The sequence below is a fragment of the Oreochromis aureus genome, linkage group 7 (assembly GCF_013358895.1).
Source record: "Oreochromis aureus strain Israel breed Guangdong linkage group 7, ZZ_aureus, whole genome shotgun sequence".
Classification (NCBI taxonomy): Eukaryota; Metazoa; Chordata; class Actinopteri; order Cichliformes; family Cichlidae; genus Oreochromis; species Oreochromis aureus.
The window spans coordinates 27,281,024-27,308,804 of record NC_052948.1 but is presented as its reverse complement, the minus strand read 5'-3'; the positions used below and the strand labels follow the sequence as shown (position 1 = coordinate 27,308,804).

The following is a 27,781-nucleotide window of genomic DNA, read 5'->3' as shown; positions in this document are numbered from 1 at the left end:
TAGCAAATGTCATTTATGACAATTTTCTCAAAATGCTTGTGCTTCTTCTTGTGCCAAAGCAATCAGTTCATCCTCTTTCAACCTTCTAAAGTACTCCTGAGTCATCTTTCATTACTGACAATACACACCCTCTAACTTGAGGCACAATGCTAGGCAACACCAGTTACAGCAGTCAAATAACAAGTGACATCAAATTAAAACATTTGTGATCAAACGCCAAGCCTAAAGTAGTCATACAACATATTTTAATGTCAAATACAATAACCTCAGTTTTGTATGAATTTAGAAGCAGGAAATTAGAGGTCATTCAGGCCTTGACATACACGACATGCCTGCAGTTTAACTGATTGATATGTGTCATCTGGCTTCATGGATCAGTAAAGCTGGGTTTCATCTGCATAGCAATGAAAATATTTGCTATGCCTTCGAATGATACTGTGTAAGGGAAGCATGTGTACAGAAACAGAACTGGTCCTAGCACAGAACATTTTGAGTTCTTGGCTTCCACGACTGTGGAACTAACTTATTGTCCATCCTTTCTGTTCAAGGGTGGATGTGGCTATAAAGGTAGAGCAGGTCATCTACCAATTATAAGGTTGATAACCCTAACCCTGGCAAAGTATTCTTGGGCAAGATACTAAAAATGAGTTGCTCCCAATTAATTCATCGTAGTGTGAATGTTAGATATAAAGAACCTATGCCTTGTAGTATTGAGTGCTGAAGCAGAATAGAAAAGTTCTGACTCTTTGCCAGCCTGGCTCTAGCACTGAAAAGAAACCTGGGGATGTTCTTATTTTCTTCTCTCAGTGATGAATAGTAAGATCTCCTAGCTTCATGGAGGGGTTTTTTTTGTAGTACAACAATTTGTTCCAAGTCAAATGCAGGTCTTAAAACGCCTGGCTTACTTGTTATCTGCTTTAAGGCATTTGTGAAATATACCAGAGATTCAAGTACTTCTGATTTGAAGCTTTCTGTTTTTAGGGAAGCCACAGAATCCAGAGATGTATACAGTGAGTATGGATGATCAGGAGAGACATGCACATCGAAATAAAGAATTTTATTCAAAAGTGAATTTGTGCAATGAAATACGAAAAAGTAAATTAATTTACAACCTGTTTTCTTAATTTTGTTTTTAGGAGAGTTAATTTTAAGAGAGCTAATATTGAGCCTAAATAATCTTTCTTGAACTCTTCTTAAAAAGGTCTCAGAAGTGCAAAGCTATCGGCGCAAACAGCAGTGCAGAATAATCCTCTCACAGTGCACCTTACATCACACTGCATGGATAATTTGCGTTGCTTTTTCTCCAAGGACCAAATGAGTCGTGGAAATGCTAAAGGGAGAAGCTAATCCAGTAGCTACAATTCTTATAAAAAGTGGCTTATAATAAGAATTGGCACTCAGATATTAATCAATAGTAAAAAGTAATATAACATTATGATAGTCATTTGCAACAAGATCGATACCAACTGTGCTGCCTTTGCATCGTCCAGCTGACACACAACTTCACATAGCACTGCTGCAGACATACACAGAGGCACACAGGTCTCACCCTCATAGCAGAGAAGCTAGAATGAAAGATTGCTGCCACTCTTCTTCCTCTTCAGCCTGTTTCTAGAATTCTGAGTTGCAGGTTCATATAAACTAACATACCCATTGTAGTATAACCAGGTCCTTATCTCAAATTAAATCAGTATATTGATCAATTATTAAACTGTTTACTTACAGGGACTTAGAAGAGAGAGACTTACTGTTTATTGTCGGGGTGTTATATTTTTTTATTTTTGAGAAGTGGTGTAGAAAACGTGTAATATGTTTTTTACACAGCATTCCAACTTTTTCAGAATTGGAGTGTTGTAGATTTACAGTTGAGATTTCAAAAGCACTACTGAATGGCTGACACACTATAGTTCAATACATAGGGAATGACTGGACAGTGGTTTCTTCCTGACTATAGGTAGCACCCTATACAACCTGTCTGATCAATGGTATTTACTGGGACCCCCACACTCCTCGACTCCTCAGGCGACTGGACGCTCAGATGCTCATAAGACCACAAAAATCCTCATCTGCAGACATCGAGGGATCACCAAAGCTTCCTCACAAGTAAGAACACAGCACCGGAAAATCACAAATAAAAGGCTGAAAATCATTTTCTATCGAATGGATAAAAGTACTGTGGTGGTAGCTACTGCATCTCAACAGTGATTGCATGTTTATCTTTTAGGGATGTTCCTGGTGACTAATTTCTAAGTCGACTAAATGAGAAAAACTAAATTTAACTAACCAACTGGTCTAAGACTAAGAAACACTCAGGTTTAAAGTTAAATTTGAGAACCGTTTAATGAAAAACGATAACAAAGGCATTTCAAACCAGTTATCACAGTCACAAAGAAGAAAAACGTCTTGATGTTCAATCATCCAGGTAAGGAAATCTCAAAAAAATTCATCTGGACGTAGCGTTTTCAGTGGGAGAAATGTTTCGTCAATCACCCAAGTGACTTCTTCAGTCTCAGCTGACTGACATGGTGTTTAGAGAAAATGTGTCTCAGCTGTTCCAATACTCCTGACAGATAAGAAATCACTAAGGGTTTTTGCTTAGGCGGCAGTTGGTCCACAGTTAATGTGATCAGTGAATTGTGGTATGTCCTGAGATTTGATTTTCACCCAGGTGTGATCCACATACCTTTACCTTTTTATTAGATCCCAGCTGGACTATTGTAACTCCTTATGTGTTGGAGTTAGTTGGACCTGCCATGCAAGACTGGAGTTGGTCCAGAATGCTGCAGCTCGTCTTCTGATGTGAACTAAAAGACATGAACGTATTTCACCAGTACTTGCCTCTCTTCACTGGCTCCCTGTTCACTTCAGAATTGATTTAAAAATTTTATTGTTGACTTAAAAAGCTCATAATGGACAGGCTACTGGGTATTTGTCTGACCTCTTGCAGCCTTATGCGCCCTCTAGATCTCTTAGATCAAATGATCTTTTGCTTTTAGCCATACCAAGGTCCAGGCTAGTTCACAGAGGGAATCGAGCATTTGGGCTCGTAGCGCATAAACCGTGGAACAATCTTCCCCTACAGATCACACATCTAAAACACATTTGTGTTCACTGGCATTTAATACAGTATGAGAGTTATTTGGTATTTGGCACTAATATTAAGAGTTATAAGTTATTTGGTACTATTTATTTTGTATTTCTGTTCAGCATTTTGGTCAACATTGCTGTTTAATTAAATGTGCTTTATAAATAAAAATGATAACAAAATGATAACGATACCTGAACCAATGACTTGGTGGTGTTCCAGGGTAGGATAACAGAACACTCTTTTTCACTTCTTCCATGTAAAAGTTGGCTACAATGGGTAAAACTGGGGAACCAAAGGCCCACCCATGTTTTTGCCTGTAGTACTAACCATTGTATGTGAAATATGTGGAATGAAGACAGAGTTCCAAGAGCAAACACACTCTTGGTGCTGAGAGTGGCCCTGTTGCTGAGGTCGGGGTCATCCTGTAATCTCTTATGAACTACCTCCAGTGCTTCAGTGACTGGAACACAAATGAGACAGATGTAACATCATACGGGACCATTGTATCATTGGAACTAAATAATAAAAATACATAATATAGAAATAAAAACCAATTACAAGAAAAAATAAAATAAATAAATAGATTAAAAAATGACATCCGGTCAATAGTATTTTCTTGTTCTAACTGCTTCAGACAACCCTCTTCCTGTAACCACTTCCTGGTCTCGTTTCAAGTATGTTTGTAACTGAGCAGCAACAAAATTTTCTCATGATAGTTTCTTGTTTAGCAAAACCGTGTACCTACCCTTTTCTGCCAGAAGGATGATAATGTTGTTGTCTTTGATCAGTGATTGTTGATCAATGGTCATGACAATTTGTATATTAATGATCAAGAAGCTGACCTCATTGTTTTTCAGTGGTGCTAGTTTCAGTCATTATGCAAATGTGCTGTTTATAAGGTTGGGGAAACCTGCAGTCAGCTGAGACTGAAGAAGTCATGTGGATGAGTAATGAAACGTTTTTGCCACTGAAAACGCTACGTCTCGATGAACTCAACCAACTTTTTGAGATGTTAAATATGAGAATAAATATGAAAACATGTTACTATAAAAGATGTTCACGTATTACTAAAATATGACAAAATAACATCTGAAAAACAAAAACTCTGACTGAAAAGTGTGGCTCATTGTGTCATGCAATATGAATGATTATGATTATGAAAATTCATGACATCCCATGACATCTTCAATAAAATTAAAATCTAAAACAATAAAACAAATCATCCAGCCATTTTATTCTGCTTATCTAAAGTTGGCAGGGGCAGCCCGCTTATCTGAGGAAACATCAAACCTTTCCTAGGCCAGCCAATAGATCTCCTCAGCGTTACCCAGGTCTATGCTGTAGGACGTGCCCGGTTGGATCACCTTACCCCACAGCCTGCTATCCCCTCATAAGTGTCTTCTCTTCTGTCTTCCTGCAGGCTGCTGGCCATCTGCGACATATCTGCTGACACTGGAGGCTCTATAGAGTTCATGAATGAATGCACCACCATTGATAAGCCTTTCTGCATGTATGACGCTGACCAGCATATTGATCATGACAGGTATAGAGCAAACGGTTCATGTTTTGCCTTTGTGCCAGCATCAACTGGATATTTCTGTTTGGATCAGGGTTTCAGGATTGAGTCAGGATTGATTTCCGTATATTCTTCCGTTCAGCTTGGTTCATTAACATAACTCATCATGCGTATCCTGCTAGACCTCTGTGTGAGGAATGTTGGAGTCATTTTTACCAGGATAGCTCCTTCAATGCACATATTATCCAAATATGTAGGACTGTTTACTTGCATTTGGACATGGATAAAACATGCAAACATCCTATCTCAGAGTGATGTAGAAAAACTGGTTCATGCATTTATTACTTGAGTTGGCTTAAATATTGTATTATTATCAGGTTGTTCTAAAAACTCCTTTCTTATCTTGTCTGAAAGACCTCATATTTATTTATTTTATTTAATCAGGGATCTCTTGAGATTAGCATCAAGAGAGACTTGGCCAGGAAGGCACATTATTACAGTGTTACAAGTTAAAAATCAAATACAACACCAAAACAAGTACATTACAAAGTCCAGTTTATGAATAACAGTCTTTAGTTACAACAGTCTTTATTAGTGCTCTGAACTTTCCCAGGGAGACAAAGACAAGCAGGTGCTGGCTAGTTATATTTTACTCCTGCACAGTTGGTCTAGATCACCCATAATTTCTTTGTACATTGACAATAAAGGGCTGTTCTGTTCTGTTCTATTAAAGTGCTCTGAAGGGTTTTCCATGAACAAGGTGCAAAATAAGAGACCGCAAATCACAGCAGCTGTTTAAAGGGATTAAGAGGTCACATAGCTGCAGGCTTTGTACATAAAAATATACCAGTGCAGTTGTCTTCTTAAACTTAATGAAGGCCAAGAACAGTACCATGTCACCTGATTTCAGTTCAGTTCAATTCAATTTTAGTTATACAGCATCAAATCACAACAACAGTCACCTCAGGATGCTTTATTTTGTAAGGTAGGGTCGACCATAATATACAATAGAAAAAACCCCCAACAATCATATGACCCCTATGAGCAAGCACTTTGGCGACAGGAAGAAACCTTCAGCAGAACCAGGCAGTTGAGCACTTTGCACTTTGCTTACTTGTGCTTCCTTGGGTGTGTAAAAGTAGATCTGGAGGCAAAGCCTTCAACTTTCAGACTTTATTTTCTTTGGAACCAGCTCCTGGTTTGGATTCAGGAGACAAACTCAGGAGCACTTTATAATACAACATGTGACATGTTTGTACAGGAAGTAATGAAATAATTATACTTTAAATAAATTTAAGTCCTATGTAAGTGATTTTAAGTACAGCGTAAGTAATTTTAAGTACTCTGTAATTTCATTGTAATTTTTCAGAAAAACAAACAGTAATTACCCTCCTTACAACATAAGTACCCCGTGCCATATTATAGCATATTATTGCAAGTAATCCTGTTTAACTTCCAGGTATTTTACAGGAAAAGACACATACATTTCACTGTAAGTAATTTGAAGTACAACATAATGTCATGGTAATATCCAGGGAAAATACAAACAATACGTCACAAGTTCGCTGTACTTCTCATGGTACAGTAATAGACCAAGGTTTGAAGTCACATCATTAAGTGTGAATGTAATTGTCATTTAAAATGGTAACATCCAATAACATCGATCAGTCCTTTTCCTTATGCAGTTTACTAAAATAAAGCAACACCTCAAAGAAAATAAATGTAAAGCTAGGAGATTGTCTGTTAAAAACAAAACAATGAAGTGACTGCTATGTGGTATGCTTTTTTGAAAAGATGATTAGGGGAGAAAATGCTTGTCATGTATGTCACATGTAAAAATGAAAACAAAAAAGTTTGTCCTCCAAATTGCTCAACCTGAGCTGTCCACTTATTTCAGACCCTTTCTAGTCTGGTCACTTCTAAGAAAAATCGAAACTCTTCAGCTCCGCCACCTTCAGGTTGGCCTCCTGATAACATCAAAAACAAACATCCCATCTTTCTTGTTGTGCTCTTTCCCGACATGAAGCTATACTGTTGCTCACAGCTCGCTTCCACCCTCTCAATACATTCTTCACGTCAGTGCATTTACATCTCTATCTCTTTATCACATTAACCTGCTTCACATCCTTTCCAGCACAACCTGTCTTTCTAGCCAAATGCCTAATGTTTTTCCATAAATTACCATGAAATTACGCAGCATTTAAAATGACTCACGCTGGACTTAAGAAAACTTACAGTGTGATTTTAAAATTACTTGCAATGTAATGTGTGTCTTCTTTCTTGTAAAGTATCCAGAATTTCAAGCAAAGTACCCGAAAATTACATTTTATTACAGGGATTATAAAGTGCTATCAAAGTTAGAATAAAACTTTTATCTTTTTGATAAAGCCTTTAGTTAGGGTGGATCAGGTAGCTCTCCCTTAGTTAGTCTGCACTAGGTGTAGGCTGCTGGAGGCTTCCCATGAGCATTTCAACTTCACTCACTGCTTTTCAGTGTCTGTGTGTTTATACACCACTTTGTACTCAATCATTAGTTGTTATTAATCTCTGGTTCTCTTCCACAGTTTTTCTTTTATCCTGTCACCCTCCCCTCAGCCTCAAGCAGTCGTGGCAGATACCTTCTCCCTGAGCCTGGTTCTGCTGGAGGTTTCTTCCTCTTAAAAGGGAGTTTTTCCTTTCCACTGTCGCCAAGTGCTTGCTCATTTGTGATTGTTTGATTGTAGGCATTTTTTCTTAATTATTATATATCTTACCCTATAAAGTACATTGAGTGTGCTCTGATTTGGCAATGCATAAATAAATAAATTGAGCTGTCAATGTGGTAGACAAGACATCACTATGTGTGTCAACCTTGGAAAGCATAAACGATGTCACTGACTCAGCAGACTGATTTTCTCCAGGCAGATCATTTAGTACTGTTGGGGCCATCATTGCAAGAAATCTGCTCCCTTTAGCGCCTTGAAACAACTGTTGTTGTGATTTGGTGCTATCTAAATAAAATGAAATTGAAATGTAATTTAATTTAGTGTTTTAGCCTTCAAATTTTTTTTTTAATGATTAAAAGCATAATTGCATTACCAAAAAATGAAGGTGTAGCAAGTGTAAAATTGTAGATTTGTAGATTTTAAATCTTTCATAGCGATAGACATAGAATTTAAATGCTGTAGACTTGTCTGAGAGCCCAATATAACTGCAAAGATGAACAGGTAAATAAAGAAAACAACAACAAATTTTGTCTTACAGTGGTTTTACAATTAAGCAATACAAGTTAATACACAAAAAATAGACTCTTACTTTATGTTTTATGTTTCTAAATGTTCCAAAGTTCAAAGTTGACTCCAGTATGTCCAGGGGTTTTGCTTCCATATGGAAAGGGGCCCACTCAAAAGCATTGTCTTTCTGAAATAAGCAAGGCCTTCCCTGAAAACGGTGTCTTCTGGATGGGAGCATATGTCTCTCTAAAATTGCTACATACATTTCAGCACTGATGTTGCCTTTCCAGATGTGCAACCAATAACAGAATCATGCCTGTTTTTAATATAATGCAGCCTGATGCTGATGAGCTCACAGGCATCCAGTACTGATTTTTCAGCCTTGTGTATGATTATATTATGTAGATGATGAGATATTTAAAGTCTTCACAATTTTACATTGAGGAACATTATTCTGAAATTCTTCCACGATTTGTAGAAGCTGTTTTTTGTGCACTGGTGAACCTCTGCCCATCTTTACTTGTTAATCTAGTAAGATTAACATTTTTATACTCTCCTCATGTTACAGATCTATTGACAATCAACCTAAATAGTCTCAAAGCTGTTTCTTTTTAGTGCTGCTTGCTTTTTCAGCCTTTTGTTGTCCCCTCCTAACTTTTTGAGACTGACATCAAATTTTATACGTGCTACTTTTTTAATGAAAGAGTAAAATGCCTGAATTTTGACATTTGATTTTATTTTATTTGTGGTCCCGGCAGTGTGGAGGGAAACGGGATTCTCATGTGCTCCATTGACAACCTTCCTGCTCAGCTGCCAATTGAAGCCACAGAGTATTTTGGTGACCGGCTCTTCCCCTACATCTGGGAGATGGTAAGACGTCTGGTTTTAGGTGTGGTGACAGCAGGTAATGATGATGCCACCAGTTTTGCAGTGCATTTGGTGGTGTTTTCTGATCGAGTATGGGAGAGGGCTGTGACATGTTTCACTATGTGAAACATGGGTTTCCTTTTTTTTTGAGTAAATTATATGTCATTACCAGCTACCTTCAGATGCAACCAGACCACTGGACGAAGAAGAATTTAGCCCACAAGTCAGAGATGTAAGTAGTGAAATGTTGGTCGAGAGAAGTATCTCACTTTATTTGTTACAAAGGCATGATGCTATTTTTAGTTGAGTGTTTTACTTCATTTTCTAATTCAGTATTTTGGTTGATAACATACATTTATTTATTTGGGTTAGATATGTGTATGTAACGGATATTTATTTGACTCTTTCTGCAAATAAGTGAAATTGATGTCTTTTTGAATTTGGATGTTCTGATTTATTCCTAAAGGCTGTCATCACATCTAACGGAAAGCTTACTCCAAAGTTTGAATACATTGAAAAACTTAGAGAAAGAAGGTAAGTCTTCAGACAGGAACTGTGAATATGTAAGTTTGTTTGTTTGTTATATTTGCATTTGAATGCTTCTTTTGAATGTAATTCTTATTTTAAATGTTCATCAAACGTGTTAAAACATTCTATGAGTAAAGATACATTGTCTAACAATTACAGGAAAGATGCAATAGCTCACCAGCTCTGAATTTCTAAATTGTAGAGCTTGTTAACCTCAGTTATTGACTTGGTTTCTAGTGTGCCGTTTCTGCTGTTGCATTCATTAAGTAATCCTTTCCTAGAATTGTCATTTGTGAAGTTTGAGGATCTTTGTTCATAGTAACTAACCATTACTATGTGGTTGTTCCTGCACAGTTCTGCCTTCTGGTGTCTGCTGTGCCTGCATTAACACCTTACTTAGCTAGCATGCTAAATAGGCCATCTCTGCTAACCAACTCCAGAAGCTGGAATATGCACTCACAAAGCGGTAGACATATCTTTTCTTCTCTTTTACACTAAAAACCCAATCACTCATTATGCTGAGTCTTTCTGTCTTGTTTTGTCTGGTGTCAACATGCAGTTTTTTTGAGGTGTAATCAGATGTAAGATTTAATCAGATATAATCAATACCAGTTTTGCTAATGTGCATTAATAAAAGCTGGGACAAAGACTGGAAGCAGGATATAACTGCTAGAATTCCGCTGTTGACAGAGAATAAACTCTACTTAAAAAAACAGACCTTGACTGCACTTAGGAGTTTCGTGGAGATGATTTATCTTGGAAAAACACAAAAACATTTTCTCAAGTGTCTTCAAGTAAATGAGTACAAATAACATAATAACATAAAACGGTTCATTGCTTATGACTTTATGGAAAAAGACAGCATTCAAATAACATCAGATTTTTGGGTTTTCTTCCTTTTTTCTACATCAGCATTGTCTGAAAATAGTACTGGAATATTTTTTGTCTTATATGCTACATTAAGTAAATTTGAAGACTAACATTGAGGACAGGTTTACTTGTTTATGTTAGCATCTACTTTACATGCCCAGGCCACAAATCTAGCTATTTAATATTGCATGTTCTTATTGTTACATGTCAGATCTGCAGTTAAATTATGGCAGCTTATTAGCAAACTGTGGGTGTAGATAGTCACTTACAAATGTAAAATGTTTTGAAGCTTAGACTTGTAAGTAAACATGCCCTGTGATCTAATGCTTTTTCTAGTACCAAAGTCACAGAAGTCAATTCAGTCTGGCTTTGTATAAAGGAGATTTCTCAAAAATGTGAAAATACAACCATTTGCACATTTAGCATTCTTCATCTGTGAAATCACATTGATAGCATATAGCATTTAGGAATGGTTTTAAATCTGCTTTAATGATTTTCTCACGTCTGTTGATTATTTGTAATTGATTGATTTGTAATTACATCTTCACAAGGGTTGTATTTACAAATATTTGAATGTGTTTGTTGGATCTATTGACAGATCTATGACTTTATAACATTTAACCAATTAATATTTTTATTAATCATTAACAATCAGATGGTATGCATTTTATTTTCTTGAAGGCTCTATTAACAGCTTGCTTGAAGAGATCTCATCCTCTTCACCATCCTTAGTGAATCCATGGTCACCAAAGCCTTCCATTTGCTCATATTTAGGCCAGCTCTAAGACCTGATGAGTTTTTTTTCTTAACTGATCCTAAGTATAATTTTTCGAGACAAGCCATGCCATCAAATTTTTAATCCTTTTGACTGAGTTTGGCTCCTTAAGATATGTAAACTTAGGGGGTAATCCTCCTGAGTGAATGTCTGCCTTTTCTTTTTTAATTAAGAATACAAGTGCCAGGCAGACCTTTAGTCAGTCCCGCTGTGGCTAGTGCATTTGTGCAATGCGCCTTCCAATTAGGCCAGCGATAACAAGCCCACGGGTTTGACTCCTAGGGGATTTGAGGGGGGTGATGGGATCTTAATCCCACAGGTCACTCTGGGTGCCTCAATCATCCAATAATATTGGTGGTAGTACTGGTGTAATGTTGAGGTGATCCTGCCTGCAAAATCACAAACTGAATTTCTTACTGAATCTAGCAGATATTTTAAGAAGGATATATAATTTAATTAAACGTCTTCCTGCTCTGGTTTTCCAGAGCGTGGCTTTCATTGTCACGTTGTTTAATCACAAGTCACTACTTTTATGATGCCAAAAAAAACCCCCAAATACATAAAAAGGAATATACATAGTAATATTTAAATGAGGAATTCTCACAGGTTACCTGGCTTTTTAAATCTTACTAACAGTTAATGTATTGTATATTATGGATTACAATATAATGTACTATAACTGCTACTTTCGATATTTTTATTATTTACTTCCAGTTTAAACAAAAACACACTGCCTGACAAGAAAAGTACCAACCTAGATTTAACTAAACAAATCAGAGAATTATTGCTATGATTGATTGGTTTTAATTGGGCTATTGAACCCTAAATAATACGGTGCTTCTCATTAAACAATCACAATGGAAAACATACATCCTGTGCTTGTGGAAATGTCTTACTCCATTTAGAAAGATCAAATCATTGGCCTGCATTAAGGAAAGGTTGAGGAGAAGCACTGGTGGCCACCAAGATTTTTACCCATTTTTCCCCGCGTTTCACCCACTTTCTCCACTGCTAGTCTTCCTCTTGTCTTGATTTAGTCCAATTCGTCATCAGTCATACAGTTTTCTCCCTATTGCTGCCATTTTGATTTTGTACACACTGTATTGTAAATAACCAAGACATTGATTCAAACCTTTCTACACATTAGTTATTAACTTATTTATTAAAAGACAAAGACAGATGTATCCCAGATCTAATGATATATCCCAGATATCTTGGATATATCATTAGAAAATCTCTTAAATAAGCATAAGTATATTGGACTGCATTCTTTACATATATGGGAAGCTATGGAGGATTTTTAAAATGTTAAATGGATTATTTAAAACAAACCAAAACAACAGTGGTGAAATTGTCCTTCGTAACTTTTTTCAGTGTAAAAAATAAAACACGAAATAATGTTTTACATTTGAAGGGGAAGAAAAAGAAACTTTTAACTGAATGCAAGATGGGATATTTTTGTATTGACAGCTTCGTCATCTAAAACTTTTATTTGTTGCTTTAAATGTTTCGACCAGAAAACCTGTAATTTGTGTTGTTCCCATCAAATCATACAGTTTTAAGGATCAGATGGAAACATTAACAGATGAATGATGAAGGAATCAGAGTGTCATCAACTGCATCTCTGGTGTTCCTTTTTTATTTGCAACAAATATCCATATCCTCCCTTTCTGAAATTTGATCAAAAACAAATTGATTATAAAGTGTTACTTTCTTAAATTTGAGTTTAAATCTAGGTACGCTGTGCTTCAGTTTTTGAAATCTCATGTTTTAGGTACTGAACTCAAATCTGTGGAGTTCAGTGTGTAACTTTCCCACTTGGAGCCTCAGGAATTGAAATGCTGTCATGCTTTACCATAATAACCCAACCTGTCTGATGTCCTTCAGGGAGAAAGCTCAGATCATGAAGAAGGCCGGCATGAAGCGAGTTCTGCTGTTGGGTTCAGGATATGTGTCTGGGCCTGTTGTGGAGTATCTGACCCGTGATCAGGGCACCCAGGTCACTGTGGGTGAGTTTGGCTGTTAAACTTTATTAAGACTGAAATGTCCTGGGCTTTTGAGGCATTAAAATTCATCTCAGAGTCTTTATTATCAAGTTTATCATTTTCAGATAAATAATGAAACCAAGGGTCAGTATTTAATATGTTTATTAAGGGTTAGTTTGGTCTGTTTGAAAGAATTATGAGAAGTGAGTGATTTGTATAGCCAATCTAATGGACGCATCACAACCTTGAACAGTGTTAGTCAGTGTTTACTCAACTCTGCCAAACGGTAGCTGTAAGCAGTGCAGCTTACTGACTGACCATGTTTTCTCTCTTAACATAGATGTATGTACTTCTACTGAGATTAAATTGTTTTGGGGCTTTGGAGATCAACAGAGTGAAATCATTGCATCAGTATACTGGTGTCAACCAGTAAACTTAATACTGGTTAGCCTGTTAGATTTCTGTTGCCATGTTGGACCCCCACAAGACTTATTTCTGCAGTTTGGCGGAGAGTCAGAGAACTTTCCCTGCTTTTTATTTGAAATACTTTCATCTTTAAGCTTAACTGAGACTTATTCCTTTAGCTGAGGAAGTTCACTTAGATGTACATTTACAGTTTATCATAAATCATATTGTTTCATCTCCAGGAAAATTGATAAAACACTTCTAACACTACCCTTAAAGTATAAATCTTACCATTGGGGTTTTTGTCCAAGTTAGGACTTTACGTATCTTGGCATTATTATTATAATAATGAGTGCCATTGACTGTATCTAGAAGATGGATATATTCTGGGTAGATTGGGTAGCACAGTGCATCACGTTAACTGAGCTAACATATAAATAAAGCTAAAACCCTGAGCCACAATATTCATGAGATAATTGCATTAAAATGCCCTAGATTACAAAGACACCACAAACTTGGTCCAAGAGTCCAGCTGAGTGGCTTACATTAACAGTTATAAGCACAGTAAAGAGTACATGACTTTAAGTCTAAAAAAAATGAAACTGAGAAAGTTGACAAAGACCAGAAAAATATGTGTCACAGTGGTTATTGTTTCTTTGTTTGCGTTTAGCATCGATTCTACTAAACCAGGCAGAGGAGCTGGCAGCCAGATACCCCAACACCATCCCTGTCATGCTGGATGTCAGCAGCCAAGAAAGACACCTAGACTCTCTGGTCGGAGATCATGACTTGGTCATCAGGTACAGCGGCAGGACAGAAATAACATTGGTTGCAGTTATTAAGTAATGTGTAAAGTTGTAATGACTTTATTTATTCTAGATGAGTACTTTACCACAATATGTATGGAGATTTTATTAAAACATTCTTTAAAATTTTTTTAATCATTTCATCTCCAAAGTAATTTAATGGAGCCCAGTTATTTTTGGACTGTTCTACAATTTAACATTACATTATTAGATTAGACTAAAATATCAGTCCGCTTATACTTAAATCAACTCCTTCATCTTCTCCTCAGCTTGCTGCCTTACTCGTTCCATCCGCTCATCGCCAAACACTGTATAAAGAGGAAGGTGAACATGGTGACAGCCAGCTACCTTAGTCCTGCCATGAAGGAGTTGCAGAGCAGGTAATGATCAAGTCCACAGAAGCCTGTTAGGAATTCAGGATTGCTTTCAATAAATGTTTCATTATTATTTTCTTATTTGTACACATCATCCTCAGCAGTATTAATAAATTACTGTAAAACATATGTATAGGATTTGGGAAACACAAATGTATAGGCAAATGTTAGTCTTGTTTCTTGTTATTGTGTTACATAATTACTGCACTGGCTAAATGTTTGAAGATTATGAGATGAAAGCTGTGACTTTAAAGATTTAAACTTTAAATTTTATAATGAAAATGTCTTATTTTTCTTTTGATAAGAAAGTGAAATGCATAGCAAAAATAAAATGAAACAGAAAAGATCCCCTTTAGTATTATTAAGGAATATAGTCATGAAAAATGAAAATGCATATTTACATGTTGAATGCATTTGTGTGTATTAGTGCAGAAGAAGCAGGGATCACGATCGTGAATGAGATGGGACTGGACCCAGGCATCGACCACATGTTGGCCATGGAGTGTATCAACAAAGCCAAAGCTCAAAGCTGCACTGTGAGTCAACATTGCAACACTGAGATAGAAAATCTGGCATCTGCATGTGTGCCAGATAAACAGTGTTCAAACACACATAGACAGTCACACTGTGGCTCAACATGGAAAGGAAGTTTTATGTTTAACACATGCTGAGTTTCATACAGGTTCCAGTTCAAGCAGACAGACACAGGCTGACGTCGAGTTTTTAAACTGGAGTTTGTGTTTTTTCTTAGAAACTGGTAATGTAAACAAACAACTTGAACCCAATATTGTTCTGACAGACCGAACACTTTAAAACTAGACATAACTCAAGATTAATGATTCATGTCAGCTGATGTCATATCAAGTGGTTAACCTGATCAGACTTTGACAGATACATAATTGTCACTAACTTTATTAAGAACAACAGTAAACCTGCTTATTCATCCAATCATTCAGTCGGTCGGTATATAGTGGAAGCTGAATGTAACAGTCTTCCTTTAAGCACTGATTTGTCAAGTTTGTTTCCATGTATGATTTTTTTAAGCATAAACTAAACAATTATGGATCACACAGTTTCACCTTGCCTGCATGTTTGGGTGCTGCTGAGACCATAGGGAAAAAAATATTGTTGTCTAATTGAAAATTGCCCACCTACTATTATTCCTTTAGAGTGGACCTATTATACTCATTTTAGTTTCATGTTTGTATTTTTGAACAGTGACTTTGCCTTATTCAGATTTTGAGACTAATCTTATTTCACTTAGGGGCAGCACTTGTCCAGTCTAAGTTTAACCACAGACTGAAATAGCAGTTTTAACTCATCTCTGTAACGCCATACTCCGTTTAAACTTTTCTTTTGTTTGGCAACTCCTTTTACAAAAAAGCACTGAAGAGCAGGCAGGTTGGGTTTCTTTGCTTACAGATAGACATTTGCTTGAGATAGCCCTGTAAGAATATCGTCTCTCTTTAACATCACAAAGACACAAGAATGCAAAAAACTAGAAGCTGAATATTTGGATCAGATTAAAGCCTGAACTATCAGATCAGAGGGATTACTTGGTACACTGATCAGGCATAACATTATTTCTTCTTCACTCGCTTTGTTTCTTTACCACTTTGCCTTTAATCACTAGTTATTATTAATCTCTTGCTCCCTTCCACAGCGTGTCTTTTGTTTTGTCTCCCTCCCTTAAATCCCAACTGGTCATGGCAGATGGCTAGACCCTCCTTGAGCCTAGTTCTGCTGGAGGTTTCTTCCAGTTAATATAAAGTTTTTTCTTCTTCCTGCCGCTAAGTACTTGCTAATAGGGTTTCATCTGATTGTTGGGGTTCTCCCTGCATAATTGTAGCTTCTTTACAATATAAAGCACCTTAAGGCAACTGTTATGATATATGAATAATATAATGTATTAAAAAATATGAATAAATTAGACTTGTTTGTCCAGCACATGCCACAGATTATTAAGATTGATTAGGTTGAGATTTGGGAAATTTGGAGATAAAGTCAACACCTCAAACTCGTTCTTGTCCTCCTTAAACCAATCCTGCTCTAAAAAGGCTACAGCTATTAAGGAATATTGTTTCGATTAGAGGGTGTACATGATCTGCAACTATGCTTAGGTAGGTGGTACGTTTCAAAGTAACATCCTCATCGATGGCAAGACCCAAGGTTTCCCAGCAGAACATTGCCCAAAACTTCTCACTGCTTCCGTGTCTTGCCTTCTTCCTTCCCAGTTTCAACGTACCCGATGAAAATGGAATTCATCAGACCAGGCCACCGTCTTTCATTATTCAGTTTCATTTTGTCCAGTTCTGATGCTCAGGTGCCCATTGTTGGCATTTTCCGAACTGGACAAGGCTCACCATAGACCCTGACTGGTCTGCAGCCATGCACCTCCATATGCAACAAACTGTGATGTACTTTGTATTCTGACACTCTAATCAGCAGTAACTTTTTCAGCAATTTGAGCTACAGTAGCTCGTCTGTTGGATCAAACACAACAGGCCAGCCTTCTCTCCTGATGTGTATCGGTGATCTTTGGCCGCCAGTGACCTGGTTGCTGGTTAACAACTATTCCTTCCTTGGACACTTTTGTTAGAAGTTTCTGTAAAAAATTACATTTGTTGGTATTATTATAAATACACTTTAGTGCATCCAGAGTATTTACAGTGCTTCACTTATTTGACATTTTGTCATGTTACAGCCTTATTCAAAAAAAAAGATTAAATTCAATTAAAAAATAATTTTTTTACCAACAGACATGAAGCTTAGCATTCAGGCCAAAGAGTTAAATCTTTGTTTCATTAGGCCAGAAAATGTTGTCTCTAGGGCTGTTCGATATAATGATATATATCGGATGACGATATAAAAACGTCTATCGTTTCATTTTACGCTATCGTTTGTTTCGTGGTGTCGCAAAATAAACTGTTTACGGCAATATTTTTATTTTGATGGTCACTGTAGTGGCTATATTAATTTCCTAAAGTTCTCTCTTTCTCTTATATTTAATATAACCACATTACAGACGGAAAAGCGCTTGTTTTTATGCGTTGTCGTTAGCAACAACGACGGTAAAACCACCTCGTGTCCGCTTGTTTATTTTCCACATAAACCTTTCACAATAAAGCTCAAGATCCTGTTGAGACTTTTCAAAATAAACTGAATCACGTGAAAGATGCAGAGTATTTACGGATGAGAAGCAAAAAAGAGCCGTCAGGTGCTAAAAAATAAACCTTAGACTCAAACGTTAGAACAGGCTTTTCCCCGCAGCACGCTGTGTAATAAATACTCACAAAGAAAACAGCGGCCGTTACAGCCTATGTCTAAAAATGTATCGTTTCATGCATCAGTTCAAACACTCGACTCCAGGTACGCGACGCCCAGCTGGAAACACTTCACGCAAGTCGAGCTGCCCGAGATTCACAGAATTTACAGAAAATGTTACATTTTTGTGATTTATATCGTTATCGACGATAGATGTCTTAATATCGGGATATGAGATTTTGGTCATATCGCACAGCCCTAGTTGTCTCTAATGGTCAGAGTCCTTCAGGTGCCTTTGGGAAAACTCCAGATGGGCCCTCATGTGCATTTTACTGAGTAGTGGCTTCCATTTGGTCACTCTACCATATACCACCTACTAGATATTTTAAGTACTTTCTGCATATGAAGAGTAGCTTTAGCTGCATTTTTGTGTAACTGTCTGATCATTCTTTATAACACTGAATACATTTCAGGTGGAGTCCTACAGCTCATTCTGTGGTGGTCTTCCTGCTCCTGAGTGCTCAGACAATCCTCTTCGTTACAAGTTCAGCTGGAGCCCGTATGGTGTCCTCCTCAACACTATCAGTCCCGCTATTTTCCTCAAAGACAACCAGGTATGGATGTCTCAAAAGACCATAAATTGTTAATATGTTTTTTTGATTATTTACTTTCAGTAAAGATAAGATTTTTTTTGTCTTTCTTTGAGGTGATAAATGTCCCACCTGGTGGCTCTCTGATGGATTCCACCACTCCAATGGATTTCTTTCCAGGTTTCAACCTTGAGGGATTTCCGAATCGTGACAGCACGAAATACGCTGAGCCGTACGGCATCCAGACAGCACACACGCTCATCAGAGGAACACTGCGTTTTAAGGTACAACACCCACAGACAAACTGAACATACAAATACAACTGCTATACAGAATTTATTATGCTTAAGAAACAATTAAATTAAATATTAGATTATCATCATAATGTGTAATAATCTAATATTTTATTTATAATTATCTTTTATTATAAAAGGCATAAATAGTCTCTGTGTTGAAATGCATGGGTTTTGGACTCCACATTTTGACGCCTCAATGTTATCATTTTGCCACCTACCATGTTAGTTTTTCAAGACAGGAGTGACCAGAATAAGACACGAGGATGGAGTTATCAGTTAACCGTAACCAAACAAAGCCACATCGGCAATAAGTGCCCAGAACATTAAATCTCACTACAGATTTGGCAGTGGTACAAAATGATCTTTAAACTTAACTTGTACTACAGAAGTACAAGTCCTGCATTAACCATCAGCTTGGCCAATCAGTGTACAGCAACGGTATCACTATGATCTTGAGGTGCGCAAAATAGACATTTTTCTGTGTCCATGTAACTTTGCAAATATCCAGCACTCAGCAAAATATGTAACATAATCCCCTGATTAAACCTCAAACCTGAAGAAACCTAATTTATTTTAGCATCTTTTGGTCACCTCCGTTCCTGTTCTGTTTCTCAGGGTTTCTCGAAGGCCATGAATGGTTTCATTAAACTGGGTCTAATCAACAGCGATCCCAGTCCCATCCTGCAGCACACTTCATCACCAGTTTCATGGGTAAGAACCTCTTTTAGTGTTCAAAAGCATCCAAAGATGTGGGCGGAAAATAGTCAGTAAACATTGCACCGTGCTTCTTTCTGTCATTCAGTTTAATGAAACAAGCTGCTTTGAAGCTCTTGACTGTGGCAGTAGAGCCTATTACTGTTGCTGTTTATCAGCATCAAGGCTGCAGTGAGCCGGGGCACTCTGGCACTCATGAGAGTATACAGCAGATAATATTTGTCATCTGCTATCTGTTTGACAGGAAAAAGGAGCCTTAGTGCTCCGTGTTCGAGTTGTGTTAATCAGAAATCAAAAGCTGGTTGATGATGATTGATGTAACAAGGGTTTTCTCTGAAAACACTCAGAACTTTTTATCTGGAAAGACAATGCAAAGAGAACCAAATAAATAGCAGCCCACCTACAAAATGTAGCCCTGAAGTCTCATGAAACATTAATGCAATGCAGTGACTTGTTTCTCTTCTCTCTACAGAAAGAACTCCTCTGTCAGCAGATGGATTTATCTTCTTCTGTTTCCCAAAATGTCTTTGAACAAGCTGTGTATGAACATACAGGGCAGGATGACTTCAAGATGGACACTCTGAGATGGTGAGAAACCATCCTGAAGTAAAAAAGAAACATGCCTCTTTTAGTCACCTAAAGCTGTCTCTCTCCTATTGTGTTTTCAAGATTTTAACAGCCATGTCTCTCATGGTGTTCATGGGTCCTTTAAAAAAGTCTTCAGATATCTCAGAAACTAAATCACTTTTCACTTTCAAGCCTTTCTGATATATAGAAATGGGCTTAAAAGGGAACAATTGTTTTTACCAACAGTAAAATAAAAATGTGAGGGACCTCGAGACTCTTGAACCCAGAAATGGCTGCCATGTATGTTAATATTTTTTTCAAACCAGGATTAGGCTCTATATACTACTGAGTCCAGTGGCCTTATAATCTAATTATTAAGTCTAATGATAACAAGAATCTATCCTGTGGTTGCAAAAACAAGTCTAGTCCAGTAGGACACAATAAGAAAACTGCACTTGGGCCTGGCCTCTGTGCACAACATTTTGCTGATTAATGTATGGGTCAGTCACTCATTTGGGGTTAAAATGAATAGTTTTGTAAATTTTATTCATTTTGAGCCTCGTATCTAGTGTATGATCACTGGCAAATAACTAGTAGTTTCACAGGCAGATCTATCCCTCACTCATTATATAGGGTTTCAAAACACGAAGATGGAGTCTTTAAAAGAGGACTTCATAAACCAGTGGGTGATGTCACAGCGCCTTTTATTGTTTATGCCAGCAGCTCATGTCAGACAACATTTTCATGGATCGGCCTTTAAGGTGTGAAGGATAAATACAACAAAATAAAATGATGTGACAAAGACAAAAACTGTGGTATTTTGTAAATATAATAATAACTAATTGTGTAACTTTATTAGCAGCGTCTTCCTGAAATGCGCCAACAACATTGATAGTAACGTCCTCTTCTCTGCCCCTTAATGTTCTCCGGTCGCTATGGTAACATGCAAATATTTCTTTCAAAATAAGACACAACTACAACACGGGAAAAGACTGAGTTAACGATAAAACCCCTGAAAACCATAAATGTCACACCCGAGCCACAACCCTCGCGGCTCAGTACCAAACGACTCATGGCCCAGGGGTTGGGGACCGCTGGTTTATACCATCTATGGTTTACACTGAAGCTAAATGCGTTGTTAAAACTCCCTTTATTCAATTTATTTGGCCAGTCTGAAACCATCAGAAGGTAAAAGCCTGTATCATATTGTCAGTGTGTGAGAGTTGGCACCTTGTCCTTATCAAGTCAGAAAGTGATTATCAAAAGTATAAAGATGAAGTGAAGCCTGAAACAATTTGAATTGTTTCGTCATTTGCAGGAAAGAAATGCTCCAAATCCTTTGCTACTATCCTGTACTACTTAAGCAGACATCCAAATATCTGGTATATTCTTTGGTGATTGATACTGCTCTTCTGAGTTTGCGTTGTCCCTATACACAGCACCCCAAGAGCAAGGCTATGCATCTTCTACACACTTTTCACTGCCTGCCTAACAAGTACGCCTGAAGTGGTGTAGTATGCACAATCATCAGTTTAAATTAGCTTTTCCAAGGGTCTCTTCAGACCAAGGATTCATGCTGTCATTGTTCTCACAGTGCTGGCAGTGAAGGCAAGAGGGTCACACTGGCATTGAAATGTAAATTCCTCTGATGGTAAAGTGAACTGTTGGAAACATTCCATCTGTGTTGTTAAAGGGTAAAAAGCAAGGCGCTTGCAGCTCACATTGAAAGACTTGTTGTTCATTTATTCAATTCACCAGCAACCCAGCCACAAAAAGCAAATGCTCATCTCTTTAGATGTAGCCAAGGACACGTGGGCTTCCGCTGCAGTGTGTGGGGTTATTAGGGCAGAGTAATTATCTTTCGAGCTCTAAGTATTGTTTTGTAATGGTTATGTTATTTTAATAACCATTTTTTTTTTATTTCTGCAGTTTAGGGATGCTTGGCGATGAGCTAGTGCCCCATGCAGAGAGCATTTTGGCTGCCCTTGCAAAACATTTGGAAACTAAACTTTCATTTGGTGAGCTCAACAATACCAGATTAGAAGAACGGGAATATTAAATGTGACACCAGGTGTAAAAAACTATTCTTTCTTGTCATCAGATAAGGGAGAAAGAGACATGATCGTTATGAGAAACGATGTGGGGGTTCGCTATCCAACTGGGGAACTAGAGACCAAACACATCAGCCTGGTGGTGTATGGCGACCCCACCGGCTTCTCAGCCATGGCCAAGACTGTTGGATACCCATTAGCCATTGCTGCTCGGATGGTTCTTAACGGTTAGTGATTTCACTTTACATTCAAACTATGTTCAAACTAGATATAGTCACCAACTTTATTCACTGAATATTAGATAAATACTTGAGAGTATAACGTTACCGGCTCTGTATACTTACTCTGTAGGTGAAATCAGCACAAAGGGTCTGGTGGTTCCAATGGTGAAAGAGATCTACGAACCAGTGCTGGCCAGGCTGAAAGAGGAAGGACTACACTTCATTTCCAAAAGCACCCTGCAGGAGTAGAGCTACAACACCAAGGAGAGCAAATAACTGTGAATTCTAGTCTTGTCTACATTTCATTTCATAAATCGACCTTTAAACTCTTTAGACAGATTCTGGCTCACCTACCTGCTGTCATTCTGAGTTTATAATAATACTCTAACATGCCTACCCAGGAAGGTTGTTTGCTTCCTGATCTTTTCAATTCACAATAAAAATTTATCTGAAGCATTGTAGATTGTTTTGTTTACCTTGTTGTACCTTCTTGTGTGGGCAATCCTTTTTCCATTGCCAAATAATGCTCCCAGTACCATCTGATAAATCCAGCAATTTCTTTTATGTATGTGCATGTGTGCGGTTGTTACCTTGACAACTGTTCTTTCATTCCATTTCAGGCTTGGTGGAGGTGTTAAATTCAGTGCCAAGTGCCTTTATCCTGCATTCTTTCTAATGGCTGCCAGAGGGCAACTCCTCTTTTTGTGTGTGATTCTATTGAAGTCTAGAATTACCCTCATGTGACCTCAGCGAACACTTTACTGACTGATAACAGTCGGTAGTTATTGAAAGCAACATGAGGCAGATTTTAAAAATTTTGTCCCCCATTAGAGTCAAAAGACTAGTGGGAACTTTGTGTAGTGGTTAACACATTCAGCCTACACAAGAAAGATCTCTGCTTGAAACCGGGAGTAGACACAAATCCAGCTTCAAGGAGTCCCAAGCTAGTGCTAAGTGAAGTCACTACAGGACTTCACTTATCAATATGTGACATCATGACTACGTCAGTCATATATAGTTGTCTAGTTATGGATTTTTTTTTATTAATATGCAGAGGTTTCCTTCATTACTACCTGCAGTTTATCAATATCGCAAAGCTCTGTATGTAGCTGGAATATAGACTACCAGTCAAAGGTTTGGACACACCTTCTCATTTAATGTTTTTCTTTATTTTCCTGACTACTTACATTGTCGATTCTCACTAAAGGCATCAAAACTAAGAATGAACACATACTGAATTATTTAGTAAACAAAAAAGTATGAAGTAACTCAAAACATGTTTTATATTTTAGATTCTTCAAAACAGCCACCCTTTCCTTTGATTACTGCTTTGCACACTCTTGGCATTCTCTCAATGAACTTCATGATGTAGTCACCTGAAATGGTTTTCCAACAGTCTTGAAGGAGTTCCCAGAGATGCTGAGCACTTGTTGGCCCCTTTGCCTCCATCTCATCCCAAACCATCTCGATTGTGTTTAGGTCAGGTGACTGTGGAGGCCATCTGGTGCAGCACTCCTTCACTCTCCTTCTTGGTCAAATACCCTTAAACAGCCTGGAGGTGTGTTTGGGGTCATTGTCCTGTTGAAAAATAAATGATGGTCCAACTAAACACAAACCAGATGGGACGGCGTGTTGCTGCAGGATGCTGTGGTAGCCACGCTGGTTCAGTCTACCTTGAATTTTGAGTAAGTCTGACCAGTAAAGCCACCATCACACCTCCTCCTCCATGCTTCACTGTGGGAACCATGCATGTAGAGACCATTAGTTCACCTTTTTCTGTGTCACACAAAGACACGGCGGATGGAAGCAAATTTGGACTCATCAGACCAAAGCACACAGTTCCACTGGTCTAATGTCCATTCCTTGTGTTTCTTGGCCCAAACAAATCTCTTCTGCTTGTTGCTTTTCCTTAGTAGAGGTTTCATTTGACCATAAATGCCTGAATCGTGTAGTCTCCTTTGAACAGTTGATGTAGAGATGTGTCTGCTGTGTGGCATTTATCTGAGCTCTAATCTGAGATGCTGTTAACTTGTGATTTCTGAGGCTGGCGACTCAGATGAATTTATCCTCAGCAGCAGAGGTGACTCTTGGTCTTCCTTTAAGGTAGGTAAATTTCACATGAACCTGAGAGATATGTCTATTATATATTTGTGTTAGTGATAGGTGTTGACAAGGCTTTAAAAACAGCATTTTGTTGTTTGGTCTGTAGAACTTTGATTTTGCATCTAAAACAAACAAACTCAGATTGTGATTTTTAATGTGATTTGGTTTCATATGTTCTTGTTAAATTAGACATTACTATCAGACAATACACTAAATGACATGTTTTATGTTTTTTTTATTGTTTGTTTTTTCTCTACAATGTAGATTGTGACTTTGCCTCTAAACCTAAACCTAAACAGAAAAGTGAGTATAGTCAGGAGTTAAAGTAGTGTTCCGCAGCCGGATATATATAAGATCTGTTTTAATGGTTCACCATGTTCCCTATGGTGCACGGAACCACAACATCCAATGTTTAAGGTTTAGAGTCGCTCTTCCCCTGTAGTGCTAGCTATTAGTACCACATGGTATTTTTAAGGTGGTTCGGATTCATGTGTTCATGTTAAATCTGTTAGTGACAGAGAATATGACACTGAATAATAATGAATGTTTTTTATTTGTCTTTTTGATTGATCTTTTACTGTGTCCTAAAATGCACAATATAATAAATATAATTCTTATATGCTATAGTCCTCCACTTCCCAACCACAACAGGAACATGTCACCCACAGACCCAACTGGAAGACAATTATGGCGGTCTACAGCTGCAATAACGGTTTCCTTGTTATCTTCAGAACTTTCCACACTCTTGATTTGTCCATTTCACGCAGTAGTTCTCCCTTACTTTTCTTTTTATCGATTACTTATCTGCCTCCCATTGGTTCCCTGTAAGGCTGGATATCAGTGAGCTGAAAATCCTTCTGCTAATCTACTGTTTTCCTAAATGGTACCTAGAATGGACTTAATACATCATCTTGACCCCAAAGGAGGCCAAATGATGATATAGGCTGCAGCACACAATTTTTGCTGCATCAATACACAGTATGTACATGTTTATAATTATGGCTGGTATTTGTCAGCACCAAGCTTTAAGATATTAAAAACAGTTATTGTGCAATGCAAACTTTTGCACCTGTATTGCTTTTTTGTGACTTTTATATTTGTGACATGGTTCTGATCACTTAATTAGTTGAGCTCAAGTCTTCAGAAAAGGATGATCAGCATTTTTGCTCCTTCTTTAAATGCAGCCATATAAAGTAGGGCACCAAGCAGAGAACAATTAAGTTTGTATTCATGAAAAGTCAAAAATGCAAATTAAAGTGTGGATACAGCGTCTGGACACTGACCTATTTTCTGTCCTGAAAAGACACATTTCTTACAGTGTCTTAGCCTGGATTAACACATGCAAAAATCAACTGAAATAACCAGGGATTAGTCCATGACTCTGTTAAGGGAACTGTATAATCCACAGACAAGAATCATCATTAGAAATGGAATTGGGTATGTCTCCATTTTCTGTGTTTCTTGATTCGGTAACATCTCTCCCCTGTCAGGCTCACAGAAGGCTGTTTCTCCTCATTTTTTTTTCTTTTGTCTGGACCTTGTGACCTTTGACCTGCCTCCTGTTGGTTCTCTGTAGGGCTGCATATTAATGAGCTGAAACTCATTCTGCTAATCTACAGTTTTGCTAATTGCTGCCTACAATGGAATTAATACATCATCTTGACACCAAATGTTTAAATTGGAAATTTCCAACATCACTTGTATACAAAACAGTGTATTTAACTAACTAATGAGCAAACCTCTAATAGTTCATGTGTCTGTTGCATCTTTGCAGGTATATTTGTGGTTCAACACACAGTAACAAAACACTCTCACAGGCTCCCTTTGGTGTTCCTTCCCTTATTTAATCCCTTAGCTAATAAGCCAGCAGCGATTCCTTTATAGCTAAAAAACAAACCAAAAAACCAAAAAGGTCAGTACCCATGCATGACTGTTACAAAATCCATAGTATAAAAGCAGCTAGGCAATTAGAATTAAACCCTTCAAAAATAAAAGCAAAGGTGAAAAGCATAAATAGAAATTTGGTCCATTCAGGGTATTATTATAATATTATTTACAGTACATTAATCTACTATTCGATACCCTTATTTTATATTTGACTTCAGCACGCTACACCAATTTAAACAGAATTTACATTTAAGAGAGCAAGTGCTCTGTTAAAGACACATTAACAAAATCAATAATATTGACAGAGTCTGACAAAGAGTCTTTCTTTTGACTTTAGCATTTGATGTAAAAAGATGCAGCTTTTCCCTTTTCCCCCACATTTGGCTCAGCGCCAATAAATACAAGATTGGCGTTGACAGTTAGTCTCAGGGCAGTACAGCATTAAAAACATTGAACAATTAGTCTACAGCTTATATCACAGTTAAAAATTCAAGATGAGCAAAAAGGCACACATTACAAAACTGTAAAGAGGAAACTCATACCAGTCTCAATCTACAAAAGGCAGAGTCTTGAATGACAAGATTTCTTGAGTGATTGTAGCGAGAGTCTGGATTCACTAGCAGCTCTGTTGGTGGTTTCAGGGAAGGGACGAAATGCTGTTGCTCATTTGTAAAAGTGTAGTATTTTTTGTTGGTTTTATTTATTCGTTGGCACCAGGGATTCGATGCTTTCAGCGGTGCTGGTGGTTTCCGTCACGATGGTTCCGTTAGCGTCAAAGGACTGAGTTTTCTCGTCTTCTTGTGTCCCGATGAGACTCAGCATGGCTTTGTACAAGAACTGGTACTGCTCCTAGAAAATGGGTAAACAACTCATTATATGTTCATTATACAGTTTTGTGTGTTTAACTGACCTGCTGTGCATAAATGGACTGATTCTTATATTTTTCTACTCTGCCTTAGCACTCAGTGCTTTTTACAACTTGCCTCAGTCACTGATCCACTTCTTTTTCTGTGCTTTCTATCTAACATTTACACACACAATAGATACATTGGAAAGCAACTTAGGGTTATCTTGCAAAAGGGTATTTGGCAGACTGGAGTAGCCAGGGATTGAACCATCAACCTTCTAATTACTAGATGACCTGTACAATTGCGAGTTGGCTCAGGAGGTAGTGCTGGAGCCTATCCCAGCTACTACAGCGGGAGAGGTGGGATACCCTGGAGAGCCAATTTGATGTACAGAGACAACCACTCACATTCACACCTATGGGCAATTTAAAATTATCAGTTAATCTTACCCCACTAACTGCATGTCTTTGGACTGCAGGAGGAAGCTGGAGTACCCAGAGAGACCCCACACAAACACAAGGAGAACATGCAAACTCCACGCAAAGGCTCTGGCCAAATGGTGATCTGGACATTCTTGCTGTGAAGCAGTAGTGCTAAACACCAAACCACCATGCTGCCTTGCTGAAAAAAGTTTTTGCTGAAAAGCTAGTTCATACATTTGTAGGCTGTCATTATTATAGAACTCTGCTAAAGACATCCTGGTGAACTTCTATCGCTGCACCATCGACAGCATCCTGACCAACTGTATAACAGTCTGGTACGGGAACTGCTCTGCCTCGGACCGGAAGGCGTTGCAGAGGGTCGTGAAAACTGC

The 27,781-nt window shown here is 37.8% G+C and overlaps 2 protein-coding genes across 4 annotated transcripts in view; one reads left to right on the top strand and one right to left on the bottom strand.

Annotated features, from left to right (window-relative positions):
- aass (aminoadipate-semialdehyde synthase) overlaps positions 1-22,587 on the top strand; it is a 57,219-nt gene extending 34,632 nt beyond the window's left edge. For both annotated transcript variants that reach the window (XM_039615343.1, XM_031742048.2), the window contains exons 9-24: positions 1,955-2,103; positions 4,509-4,631; positions 8,575-8,686; positions 8,856-8,915; positions 9,150-9,217; positions 12,744-12,865; positions 13,917-14,046; positions 14,322-14,432; positions 14,854-14,962; positions 18,164-18,304; positions 18,397-18,564; positions 19,192-19,287; positions 19,763-19,878; positions 21,787-21,875; positions 21,959-22,135; positions 22,260-22,587. In XM_039615343.1, the coding sequence (XP_039471277.1) occupies positions 1,955-2,103; positions 4,509-4,631; positions 8,575-8,686; positions 8,856-8,915; positions 9,150-9,217; positions 12,744-12,865; positions 13,917-14,046; positions 14,322-14,432; positions 14,854-14,962; positions 18,164-18,304; positions 18,397-18,564; positions 19,192-19,287; positions 19,763-19,878; positions 21,787-21,875; positions 21,959-22,135; positions 22,260-22,378 (1,890 nt within the window). In that variant the 3' untranslated portion in view covers positions 22,379-22,587. The remainder of the gene's footprint in view (positions 1-1,954; positions 2,104-4,508; positions 4,632-8,574; positions 8,687-8,855; positions 8,916-9,149; positions 9,218-12,743; positions 12,866-13,916; positions 14,047-14,321; positions 14,433-14,853; positions 14,963-18,163; positions 18,305-18,396; positions 18,565-19,191; positions 19,288-19,762; positions 19,879-21,786; positions 21,876-21,958; positions 22,136-22,259) is intronic.
- A 3,205-nt stretch (positions 22,588-25,792) lies between these two features.
- LOC116321451 (receptor-type tyrosine-protein phosphatase zeta-like) overlaps positions 25,793-27,781 on the bottom strand; it is a 78,951-nt gene continuing 76,962 nt past the window's right edge. For both annotated transcript variants that reach the window (XM_039615916.1, XM_031741311.2), the window contains exon 30: positions 25,793-26,968. In XM_039615916.1, coding sequence (XP_039471850.1) covers positions 26,816-26,968 — 153 coding nt within the window. In that variant the 3' untranslated portion in view covers positions 25,793-26,815. The remainder of the gene's footprint in view (positions 26,969-27,781) is intronic.